Source organism: Osmia bicornis, chromosome 13, assembly GCF_907164935.1.
Source record: "Osmia bicornis bicornis chromosome 13, iOsmBic2.1, whole genome shotgun sequence".
Classification (NCBI taxonomy): Eukaryota; Metazoa; Arthropoda; class Insecta; order Hymenoptera; family Megachilidae; genus Osmia; species Osmia bicornis.
This window is the reverse complement of record NC_060228.1, coordinates 9,083,857-9,096,842: the sequence shown is the minus strand read 5'-3', so window position 1 is coordinate 9,096,842 and position 12,986 is coordinate 9,083,857. Positions and strand designations below refer to the sequence as shown.

Here is a 12,986-nt window from a genome sequence, read left to right as displayed (position 1 = left end):
CACCTAAATAATCTTGTATTTCGTTTGTTTTATTCGTTTTATAAAAGATATCAGTGTTGCAGATAGCATATCAATTGTATTATAAATGAATCAAATGATCTTTTTTCTATATTTATTACATTTGTTGCATATTAACTGCAGAAATGATTCGTTCTTACCGCCATTTTATTAACATCCCGTTACCGGAAGTTAATTGTGTGCACGAGTATATTTTCCTTCAACGAAACGTGGCATCAAAGTGTGTGTTGTTGGCACTTCTCTCAAATGTATCTTCCAGTTCATGCGGTAGTAGTTGTTTCGTTGTCGTAAGTGACATAACTTCTGTTGTGTAAAAAGGTAAAATCAAGGTAAAATTAAGTAAAACATGTATAATTATAATTATAAATATAATTTTACAACTTTTCTACTACAATATAAAATATTTTTCAAGTAAATTTTAGCCTCTGTATTTGAAATATTTTTAAATAAAGAACCGCAATATTTCACTTTTTTGAATGGTATATTGAGTAGCGGCTTTTTATAAATAATATATGTACTGTTTTAAAAGTTTTATGTAATAGTTATTGTATCATTCCAGCATGAAGTGGTACTTAATATTTGCAGCTTTTGCTGCTTTATTGTTCATCACACATGCAGAAGAAGAAGAAGAAGCTGCAAGATTATTAATATCTAAACAGCTTCTTAACAAATATCTTGTAGAAAATATGGACATTGTAATCAAAGTAATTACCTAACTATATTCTCTGTATTTTTAAGTTATACTTAACATGTTTATAACTGTGCTGTTGTTCATAGTATACAGTTTACAATGTTGGAAATGCAGCCGCATTAGAGGTTGAAATCACAGACAATTCTTTCCATCCTGACCATTTCACTCATGTGAGTGGAGAAATAAATGCGAGGATAGACCGTGTTCCACCTTACACGAATGTCAGTCATACAGTTGTTGTGAGACCACGCAAATTTGGATATTTCAATTTCACATCTGCAGAAATTTTATACAGACGTAAGGAGGATGCTCCTAGATTACAATTTGCATCAAGCAGTGAGCCTGGTGAAGCAATCATTGTATCATTTAGAGATTATGATAAACAATTTTCCTCTCATGTGGTAAGTAATTATAAATAAAATATTAATATGTTAATAAATGCAACAAAATATTTTTATTTCAGGTTGACTGGGCTGCATTTGCTGTGATGACATTACCTTCATTAGCCATTCCATTTGCATTGTGGTATTCTAGTAAAAGTAAATATGAAAAATTACTTAAAACTACAAAGAAACACTGATTCATTTTAAGTCATTTGAAGCAAATTTTCTACTCATACTTACAAGAAACTTGACTGTTCCATTCTTGTATACATCTAATTTTATAATAAACGTTATTTATAAACAACTTATATTTGTTGTTTCACCAGGTAAAATTTCACAAAGAAATTTTAAAAATGTGTTTATTTTTCTTGATGTATAATACATGTTCATTAAACATTATACTTAATTCTACCTCTTTATATGAATAAAACCAGTAACATCTGTAGGAAAAAAAAAAGATGAAAAATTGTTCAATCATTAAACGAGGAAAATTATATTTAAAGAACTTCAAAGTTATAAAATGATGTATTATACATGAATAGTACATAAATTACATATGATACTTGAAAACATGTTACCATACAAGTGACAGAAATGAATAAAAGAATGTAATAAATTACTGATGCTACGTTTGCATTGTCACTCGAGATCATACGTATAAAAAACCTAAATGTTACTCTTGCATATCAGTTATATGACTAGGAACCATATACCTCAAACGTGTAAATTAAATATGACCAATGTGTTCTTGAAATGTACTTGCATGAAATTACTATGGTTTTTCTTTTCTATCAATGTATAAAATGATATAACTTAAGGTTTATATTACAAAATGTACAATATCTTATATATCTATTAAGTAATATTAATATAACGATATTATCGCTACAAAACAACGTAAAAATTCAATTTCACACAAAATAACATATCCTAGTAAAAATGAGTTTATGGCAATAAGGCACCAGTTTCTGATAATTGAATATTTGTTCATAAACGAGCCTAGTTAATATGTTATAATTTCATTATAAGTACAATGTATTTTTTTTACATTGAAGTCATTGTTTTGCCATTATATTATTTATTAGGTATTCATTGATCGATTTCGTTTACTTGTCGAATAAAGACCCCGAGGATCACCATAAACAGGGTCGAATGCAGAGAATGGTCTTATTGGCGTAATTGGAGTTCGTGGAACAGAAACGTTTGTACTATTGAATGTTGTTGAACATGGCGTACTAGTCTTTTTCAATTGTGGTGGACATTTGTCAACTATAAAAATGCAATATTAAACATTTAAACAGTAAGCTATGATAATAAAAATAAACACATTCATATATACGTACCGAACACTGATCTATTTTTTATATTTAAATCAATATTTGCCATCTTGTTTTTCCATACTGCAACATCAAGTACAGGAGAACATTAGAGAAATATTCATATGGTGTATCAGAAACAGATTAAATTATATTTAAAATATAGGAAGACTTACTATAGAAGCAAGTAATCACAATAACAGCAAATGTTCCAAACGTGTAACGATGGAAATACATATAATCCACCCAATGAATCCCGGACAATGGTATAAAATTTTCATACTTCGTTATACGTACAAAAAGCTAAAGAAGACAAATAAATTATATTTATGGTAATTAGATACTAAACACTTTAGCACGCCTTTTTTCTTTTCTTACCGATATATTTTGTTTTGTAATATCATTTGTAATGATAACTTTTTGACCTTGAATCTCGTCCTGATTATGCATTAACCGTAACTTATATTGCATTGTAGATTTTGAAATGTATTGCCGAGCACTTATGGCTATTCCATCTGGAACATCGATCTGCAAAGAGATTGCTGTGAATAAACATATTACAAACCTACCCTAAAAGTGGATCTCTAAAAGAAACTGAACTCACGTTAAGATGTTCTAACACCGATTGCAAACCATATATCTCAAGTGTTGCGGTTGGTATGGTTTGAGAATGAGTGTTAACAAATACAATTTCTTTAGCTTCAACGTATACAGGTGGAAGATAAGTTACTTCTAAAGGTACAGCCTCGATATCTCTGCTTTGTGCGTTTATTTGAACGCGACTCTCTACCGTACTAGAAACTATATTTGGGGAATCTATTGGTATTACATCGCAATAATAGAAACCTGTAACAAATAATTAAAACTGAGCACGTAATATTAAATTGTTAAAAATGCTCTCGAGGTAATACTAACCAGTTGTAATATCGAATCGTGGTTTAACCAGGAACAAATCCTTCACTCCAATGGATGAAGTAGATGACACAAATTGTACATTGCAGGTATAAGGGAACGAAGTTAAAGCAAACGAAGTAAACGTTCTACAACCACCCAATCCTCTGGACAAGATATTATTTTCTTTAACTTGTTCATCTTTACTTTTAAGAACTAGAGGAATACTAAATGTTTCAGTTCCTGTGATATTTCTACCTCTCAATGGAACGATCGATATCTGTAAGTAAAATCATGTGTAACTTCAGACTTTATGAATATGCAAATTTACAGAATTCATTGGATGTACAATACCTTTGCAATAGGCTGGATGTTAACTTCTATTTCACCTTGCATATGAGTTGCAAGACTATGTTTTACTACCGCATAGCCCACATTTTTTGCTCGTCCTATTCCTGTAATAGGATCCACGGTCAATATTTCAGGAGCTGAAGATTGCCAATAACCAGGATCACCGTCAGGAGACAGAAGTGGCATTGAGAAGCATACTACATCACCCACGGTTAGTGTTGTCTAACATAATATAACATAAATATTTAATATACATAATAAGATAGTACTAAAAGAATAAAATATTTTTGTTAATTATATATAAAATACCTTTGTTGGGAAAACTATATCGCCGATCATCATATGTACATAATCAAACATTGCATTGGGATATCTTTCATTGTATGCCTTTACAACAAGATCTCCATTCTCAATAAATTTTGCAGTAACTATATTTTTAGAAGTTGTAATGAAAGATGCAAGATCAGCGCGATTCGATATAGTTTTTGCATCAACCTCAGCTGCATGAAACTTTGTTCCAACGTTATCATAATATTCAAGGATATAATCTAATTCCATACCCTTGGGTAACATGTTTAATTCTTCACCATTTCGAATTCGTAAGACTGATTTTAAAGACAGCATCATATAATGAATGGGTTTAACCTACGAACAGAATAATTGATATAAATATGTCCTTTTAAGATTTTCAAACAAATTTGTACCTTAAAATGTTTAAAAATCTTACTTCAACAATGACAGTTATCGTTTGCTTCAAATTATATGCCTCTGTGTTTGTGATAGAAATGACTATTTTTCCCAAATTTTCACCGGCTTTTATAACGCCGTTCTTATCAATACTAACAGTCTTAGATGCTGGTGTTAAAGCATATGAATCCTCTGAATCGTTTCCATGCATATTCGACAATATTTTATAAGTAGTTGAACCATGTTTGTCGCGATTCGTTTGTAATTTTAAAACAGAATTTGGAGACATCAATATCAATGGCACATTAAGGAGTAATCCAAGATGAGTTAAACGCAACTCTTCAAAAATTTCAACTTTTACAAATGTACTGTATGTTACATCATTTTTGAAACCGGCCAATATATTAGACGGCATTGTAACATTTAAATAAATCGTTGCTAATCCCGGGCCAATAGCTTTGGCTCTTAAAGATACTTCATTTTGGTATCTGATGTTAATACCAGTACCTTCGTACATATTATGTAAAGTTATTAAATTAGAATCACTGGATGACCACATGAATGTTAAAGGTAAATGCATAGATCCTATGACAAGCGGTGTTAAATGTTCTGGGATACCAAATGCCCAAAGTGGAAACGTTGCACCAGCTTTAACTCGACTTGTTGGAACAACAATTTTAACTCCTTCAAGATACAGTACATGTATATCAGCATAGTCCTCAGAGTAAATGATTTTGTTACCTCTGGCATTCAGACCAATAGCTCTGACAATTATCTTTGTTTGTCCAACGGATTTCCCTTCGAATATACCATTATAATCGACGTTCAAAACGTCACTGTTTTTTGTAGAAAATTCAATTTCTGCGTTTGACGGACCACCGGTCGTTTGTACTTGATAAACGGTTCCTACCAGTATAGTCAAATTTTTTGGATAAACTTTTAAGGGAAGGAAAACTTGAATGGTTACCGATTCACTTTGTATTTCTTGTTCACCCCCTTTGTTCACGAAGGTCAACTGAGACTCACCTTCGCCTATTCCATGTATCATGTACAATAATTGAGAATAAGGAGGATTACCATGTTCGCTAGCAGGCAATTGTTTAACTTCTATGCATTCGTTATCGATTTCTGCTTTAAATTCTAACGCATTTAACGATGGTAATTTTATAATATGGCCATTTGTGTCGTAAAGTTTCAACGTAGCGACTATGCATTTTCCTTTCTCAATTTTATTCACCGTTTCAATTTCAATGACGGCTAGTTGTTGCACTTCGATCACAGCTTCAGCCGGTTTTGAAGGCAAACAGAGATCTATCAAAGATAAATGAAGTGCTCCGGATTTTTTTGGAGTAACGCTAATTGCTTTCGTTGACTCTATGTACCGCACATCTGCAATGTCATCTGCACTTAGTACGAATTCGTAATAGCCAGAACCTTGACTCACTTGTAAGTAATACTTGACGGTAGGATCATTTAGTATCATTAATTTGTTAGGATTGATGCTAGTATCATTAACTAGAACTATTTCCATGGAAGTCTCTATAAGCGGAGTTTCATAAATTCTTCTTTCACTCTCAATTGCAAAAGGTGGCCATTCAGGTACTATCTTCAATTTACTCAGTATATACTTTTGATAGCCAGTAACTGTGGCTGTTAAACTGAGAGTACCGGAATGCTTTTTGAAAATAATATTTTGATAATAATACTTGGGTAAAATTACGTTCATATCTGCAAATGTTTCTTCTATAGTACCCGAAGGCACTTCAACAAAACCTACGGACGATGGTTTCAAATCCCATTCTATATGTAAACTCGTAATGTTATCAAAGATTCTGCCTTTTCCATCTTTTATTATAGTGATAAGTTTTAAATTTTTATCGCTATGCGCCATTATCCTTTCGGTATTAAAACTAATAGGACAGTTTTTACTGTCTTTAAACTCTGGTTGTAAGTAAATGTGTCTGGGTTTCCCACAAATAATTCGCACCGTTTCAGATGCATGCGTACTTTTGCAATTCGGTAACAAAGGAATATTCGAAATTATGTACGTCAACGTCACTTCACCAAGTGCTTTACACATTACTTCAAAAACAGATAAGTCATATAATGCGGTTGGTGAATTTTCGTGTTCTATCACTTCAGCAATCTTTTTTTCAGATACTTCAATATTTCGCGTGTAACTCTGAGGTTTGCTATTCCGTGGATGGGGTCCACCTTTGAAAACTATTTTTCTCGAAGATCCCACTGCCAACAAACTTTCTTTACTACTCGGATGTACTGCTATTAGCGGTTCATAGGCGGATACAGTGATATTATCAGTTAAATATTGGCCATTAGCATTATACACTACAGTCATTTCAGATGTTCCAATATCTATGCTAGAGACCGCTATAACAGCGCATGCTATTCCAACAGGTTCTATGATCTTACTATCATTTTGTTTAAAATTACCATCTGGAATGTACGTTTCAAAACTGATATCTCTACAGTCGTTGAAAGGAATTTCTTTCCAGTCTGTTCCATTAATTAATTTCCCGTATAATGCGATGTGGAGATAAATTGGTTCTCCTACTGCTGCTTCCATACTGTATTCTATTACTTTTAACTTCGAAGGTGGCAATACATATACTCTTGTTGTATCTTTGTTATATTGATTTCTTGTCATTGCAACGGTTATCTCTGTCGCGCCTGCTGCTAAAATTCGTATTCCTCCATTTTGAGAAACTGTTACTATGGACGGATGTCTACTTGACCACACGTATGATCCATCTCCTCCACTTGCTTTTAACACTATATCGTACCTATAATAACAGCATGTTATACAATCATGATTACTTCATTAACAATAATAAGTAATGATATCTATCGGAAACAATAATTTACCGTGATTTAGCTTTAAAATCCCACGGAACAGCTAATACTTTAGGTTGAATGGTAACTGGCGTATGAATCAAAAGTTCAGTTCTTGTACTAGGACGCGACGCGAAAGAAACCTTTTTACCATGTTTGTCAATTATACCATAAAGGGTGGCCTCAACGGTCATTGTCCCGCATGCAATAGGCACACCAACGATGTAAGTTCCATTTTGTGTGATTAATTTCGGTTCAAAATAGTGTTCATCTAATTTTACTGATACTTCAACACCTTCTCCGATATAAAATTTATGATCTTTGCTATCATATAATTCAACTACAATTTCATGAGTGTGACCAAGTATCAAACCCCAATTTCTATTAGGCAAAACAGCAAGATTTATGTAAGCCACATCGTTCACGTTAACTATAGCAGACGGCAAAATAACGGGATACTCATCGCGAACATTTTTATCGTGCAAGAATACTTTAGTACGACCATAAAATTTCGCGTATGCAGAATCATGGTCATTATCAATTTTTAAAATATCTGGGTTTTCTGCTTCTAAATAGTATTGGTTAGATGGTAAACTTATTTCTTCTAAACGGCCATGACGAGCCTGTAAACATATTAACAAATTGCTGAATTGTAGACTGATAACTTAGTTAATATCATGTGCATAAATTTGATATAAACACACTTACTTGCATTATTTTATATCTGAAACTATCATATACCATTACTGTTATGTCTGATGGAATGATGATTAAATTAGCTATTACAATTAATTCAACTTCTATTGGTGGTACATGCTTGTACTCTGGATAAGGCAATCTCACAGAAACCTAGAATAGAATAAAATGTTCTACTTTTCCTATAACAACTGCAGATAGAAAATATTGTTACGTATTATAATACCTTTGCTGTGCCAGTTTTTATTCCTTCTAACAATACGATATGCCCCTTTTTACCAGTTGCATCTAAGGCAGCAACAGTTGGTGGAGTTTCATATTGTGACTCTTGATAAGTCATGAATCTCAGAACATCATTTGGTGTTTTACCATCTGCCCTGTGTTTGTCAGCTACATCTATGCTCCAAAGAAATTCTACTCCACCAAGAGTTGTAAACTCATTCCCTTTTGAAACATATAACAGTTAGAATTTTGTACAGATTAACATTTATAAATATAGATGATGTTAATACCTTGTTCATCATATGCCCGTACTTCAAATGCTTCTGGTGCTTCTTCTATATATAATTCCCTTGTAGTTGTAACAAGATTTAATGAGAAAATTGCATCAACAATAACATCACATCGTAAAAATTGGCCATTATTAACATCTTCTGCAAGTACTATTGCTGTATTTCTGGTAGCCTCTCTTGTTATTGTTTGAATCAAAATAGCAGAAGAACATGTTCTTTCAACATTTTCATTTATAGGAATTAATTGAATAATATCTAAACGTGATGTTGACCTATTATTAAAAAAAATTTTCAGTGTACATTTATATTGTTAAAAACTTGTATTTGTACAATAAACAAAATAAATAAAATAGGGTTATAGGATCATGAATTATATTCAACTGAAAGGAAAACTTAAACAGTGAAAAGAGTTTACATTTCATTGATAAAAATGATCCTGAACGAGTAGAATGTACTAACGTTATAATAGAAATAATAATTACCATTGATAACAAGCACCATCGGTAACTTCTAGTGTAAAATTTACAGCAAAATCATTAAATACTGGTAATAAAACTCTGGGTACGTTTAATCTATGGACTGAAGCATTTGATATTACATAAAATAGAGTAAAAAGTACTGTAACTATCATCATTTTTATGGATACTGCAGATCCAACCATATCTTCCTCACGTGTATTCGCAACGATTTGATGAACTTGGCGGTCCTCAAATACAGTTTCAAACTACAATGTGCATTTTTCGATACAATTCTCGACACTTTCAAGTCGCTACTCCATTTGTACGGTATTCAATTCTATTGTATGTAGAAAAAAAGAAATTAAATTATACCCTGGAAATTCTGTTATACAGTTAGTTTTATCGTTGTTAATTTAAGCAGATTATTTCAATATTTAATGTAAATTACAATTATTGATGTTTTAATTGATTAGTTTAAAAGAGTATAACCAATCAACGAAGGTGATAGAGTATAATAAGTACATTTCATAGAAATACTGCTTAAATGAAACTGTTGATTTCTATTTGCCACTTATAGTCTTGTTATTTGCCAAAAAGACGAGTTGTTGATGTCTGGTTTATTTAATAAGACGTTTTCCATAAGGTTATGTATAATAATTAACGGTTAACATGTTTTGATACGTATCCCATTAACTGACCGATTACTTTGCAATTTTTTAACTGCTAACATATTATACAGTTACCGATAGATAATCCCGCGTTAGGATTATTTTAAAAATATTCCAACGGGTATGTTGAGTTTATCTTAAGCGTAATTAACCCTGAAAGTAAAATTCACACGTAAGAATGGCCGATGAAATAGAAACTGTTCGTCTCGTCAACGAGGATAACGAGTGTATGGAAACAGAAATAGATGCTGATGATATAGATGAAGAAGGTTCCGACGGAGTTGTAGTTCCAGAACTTCAGGGTACACTATCCAAATGGACAAATTATATACATGGCTGGCAAACTAGATTTATTGTTCTCAAAGATGGTACTTTATCTTATTATAAATCTGAACAGGACAGTGGATTTGGATGTCGAGGCTCTATAAGTTTGTATAAAGCTAATATTAAGGTATGAGTCAATATAACAGAATTAGTTTTATATATTCATATTCTCTTAATAAAATTAGAAAGAATTTATGATGTTGCTTTTCATTCTTTATTCTGTTAGGCACACGAATTTGATGAGTGTAGATTTGATGTGTCCGTAAATGACTGTTTAGTATGGTATCTAAGAGCAAACAGTCCAGAAGAAAAACAACGTTGGGTAGATGTGTTAAAATCTTACAAGGTATCCATAACTTTGTTGTATGAATTGAGAAAGCAATTATTTTAGTTACTTTCATTTCATTAAATTGTATATATTTGTCCTAAATAGTCTGAATCTGGTTATGGAAGTGAAAACAGTTTAAAGCGACATGGTAGTGCCATTTCGCTTGTATCAAATACACAGTCTATCACGAGCGCGGGTAGTTTTACGAAACGTGGAGTCCGAGGATTGAAAGAAAAATTAGCAGAACTTGAAACTTTCAGGGATATTTTGATCAAACAAATTGATACTCTGCAAAAGTATTTTGATAATTGTGCAGAAAATGCTAAAAATATTTCCACGAAAGGTATATAAAATAACAAATAGTTTATGTCTCTGTACATTCATTTGTCTTGTATTCAGTTGTTTTATATTTCAAATTGATTTGTTTCAAATGAATTATCAATTTCAGAAAATAAAGTTGAGACAATGTTTAATCCAGCTGCACAGTCAGTAGATTTTAAAGGTGAAGCAATAACATTTAAAGCAACAAGTGAAGGTGTATTAGCAACACTGCAACACTGTGTTGAGTTAATGGTGCAGCGGGAAGATGCATGGCGTCGTCGATGGGAAAAAGAAGTTGAAAAGAAGCGAAAAATACAAGAAGTTCATAAAGCTTTGAAAGATCAAATTGCAATGCAACAAAGTGATTCTCCTAGACCTAGAGTCCTTATACACGGAGGTCCAGATTACGAGGTTTGACTTTATATAAATTTCTTGAGTTAATTGAGTCGGAAGAATATCTAATATAAACGAAATGAAAATTTCTATATTTAAGGAAGGTCCACATAGCGCTCTATGTGACGAAGAATTTTACGATGCAGTAGAAACTGGTTTAGATAAAATTGATGAAGAAAATCAACTGAGAGATCGTTTGAAACAAAAATCAGTTTCGATTTTAACTTCACCTACTATGCCGGCAGCTAAGCATAGACTTTGGCCAGAAGTAACCAATTTATTATATAAAAGTGTTATATATGTTTAAATTACACAAATTTTTTTATTAATTATTGCGTTTATTTTCAGATTGAGAGAATAACAGTGCAACAGTTGCATTATGCACGGCTTGGAGTAGGAGCAGGTGGATGGCAATTATTTGCAGAAGATGGTGATATGCGAATGTATAGACGCGAAGAAGAAGCAGATGGTTTAGTAGTAGATCCATTAAAAGCCTGTCATGTTGTGAAAGGCGTTACTGGTCATGAGGTTTGCAAGATATTCTTTAGCCCAGAATATCGAACAGGCTGGGAAGCTACGCTAGAAGACATGACAGTGGTTGAGAACATTTCCAAAGACACTTTGATATTTCTACAAACGCATAAACGAATTTGGCCAGCGAGTCAAAGAGATGCATTGTTTTGGTCGCATATACGTCGAGTCTCTGATGATCAAGATCCTGATGCTCATGATCTATGGATAGTTTGCAATCATAGTACAGAACATCCCGATTACCCGGTTGGTTTCGTATCCATTTATCATCTTTTTTTATTTTATTAAAAACTTATATATCTTAAAATATTTGCAGCCAAACACAGGAAAATGTGTAAGAGTTTATTTAACCGTTTGTCTCGTATGTCAAACTTTTATTGATCCTCCAAAGGATGATGGCGAAATAAAAAGGGAAAATATCACATGCAAAATAACATATTGTTCTGTTGGTTAGTATCTTTTTCCGTATATTATTTATCCTGTTTTACATATAACATGTTATTAATTGTAGTTAATCCTGGCGGATGGGCTCCAGCTTCTGTCTTACGTGCTGTTTATAAAAGGGAGTATCCAAAGTTCCTTAAACGGTTTACTAGTTTTTGTATTGATCAATGTAAGGATAAGCCAATCACATTCTAAAGGTAATTAATAGTACTTCCATATTTTCCATCCAATTCCTCGTTTATCACATCAAATCAGCCTCGCGCGTTTGATGTATTAATATATCAAACAAAAAAATTAGAAGTTACACCATATAAAAAATTGGATGCAACAATTTTTTCGATATAAATGAAAGTGTTTTATATACTATTTTTTTTTTTAATTAGTTTTTTATTTGCTTAATATGAAATGCCGGGGAGGGGGGGAGAGAGAGAGAGAGAGGAAGAGCGAGAGAGTGAGAGATAAAGAGAACTTAATTAAAAAAAAAAAATAAAAAATAAAAAAAAATACAAAGTGTTATATTGAAAGTCATTTATTAAAGTGTATAAACGTATTATTATACATATACACTTCCAAAATAACTTTACGATATGAAACACACGCGCTAAAGCACTGTTTGTAAATTGTATTTACTTCTTTGAATAACAGCTTGTTACTTTATTGTTATACAGAATGCTGTCATAAGTCACTTGTACAAATCTTAACAGATTGAATACATACACATTTATCTATTGTTACATTATATATTCAATTAAACATAAAACTGTATTATTCATTCAACGAAAGACCATCCCTGTTATACGACGAGTTTTCGTTCATTCTGTCCATATTAACAATGATTGGTTCGCGCAATGATTTTACATTTGATATACTTTTTGACCTTCGACATTATCACTTTTCATATACTTTTGTCCATCATGTATATGATGACGAAGTTAGAGGTAAGAGTAGAGGGTTCCCTGAGCTACGCGAAACAGGTGTGTTCTCTCGTTGAACGAATAATATAATACAAATTATATTGTTATTTTTATTTATATATATATAAAATGTGTGCGTGATACACGATATGAAGGTCAAATCAAGAAACATAATAAAGACTGTTGTAGATTTGCTGTAAACATATAGTA

General features: G+C 32.2%; 3 protein-coding genes across 6 annotated transcripts; 2 read left to right on the top strand and 1 right to left on the bottom strand.

Annotated features, from left to right (window-relative positions):
* The first annotated feature begins 243 nt into the window (after nt 1–243).
* Nucleotides 244–1,396, top strand: LOC114873584 (translocon-associated protein subunit beta). Of its 3 annotated transcripts, none has more exons than XM_029182056.2 (4): nt 244–336; nt 578–722; nt 796–1,110; nt 1,173–1,396. In XM_029182056.2, the coding sequence occupies exons 2-4, from the start codon at nt 579–581 to the stop codon at nt 1,287–1,289; spliced, it is 576 nt and encodes a 191-aa protein (XP_029037889.1). In that variant the 5' UTR covers nt 244–336; nt 578; the 3' UTR covers nt 1,290–1,396. The 3 variants fall into 3 exon arrangements, with proteins under 3 accessions (XP_029037889.1, XP_029037886.1, XP_029037890.1); XM_029182053.2 differs by having other exon boundaries at nt 255–347; XM_029182057.2 differs by having other exon boundaries at nt 260–347; nt 561–722.
* On the bottom strand, nt 1,230–9,145 carry LOC114873578 (nuclear pore membrane glycoprotein 210). The gene is made up of 14 exons (XM_029182029.2): nt 8,878–9,145; nt 8,396–8,667; nt 8,110–8,327; nt 7,896–8,036; nt 7,221–7,810; nt 4,378–7,138; nt 3,960–4,295; nt 3,654–3,872; nt 3,324–3,579; nt 3,013–3,254; nt 2,787–2,936; nt 2,585–2,711; nt 2,436–2,492; nt 1,230–2,361 (listed from the first exon to the last, which is right to left on the bottom strand). The coding sequence occupies exons 1-14, from the start codon at nt 9,054–9,056 to the stop codon at nt 2,174–2,176; spliced, it is 5,736 nt and encodes a 1,911-aa protein (XP_029037862.1). The 5' UTR covers nt 9,057–9,145; the 3' UTR covers nt 1,230–2,173.
* Nucleotides 9,146–9,451: 306 nt separating this feature from the next.
* On the top strand, nt 9,452–12,977 carry LOC114873582 (ceramide transfer protein). 2 transcript variants are annotated; one of them, XM_029182047.2, is made up of 9 exons: nt 9,452–9,642; nt 9,716–9,972; nt 10,072–10,191; nt 10,279–10,516; nt 10,622–10,905; nt 10,988–11,155; nt 11,236–11,664; nt 11,735–11,867; nt 11,930–12,977. In XM_029182047.2, the coding sequence occupies exons 2-9, from the start codon at nt 9,751–9,753 to the stop codon at nt 12,055–12,057; spliced, it is 1,722 nt and encodes a 573-aa protein (XP_029037880.1). In that variant the 5' UTR covers nt 9,452–9,642; nt 9,716–9,750; the 3' UTR covers nt 12,058–12,977. The 2 variants fall into 2 exon arrangements, with proteins under 2 accessions (XP_029037880.1, XP_046144360.1); XM_046288404.1 differs by having other exon boundaries at nt 9,452–9,972.
* Nucleotides 12,978–12,986: the final 9 nt, after the last annotated feature.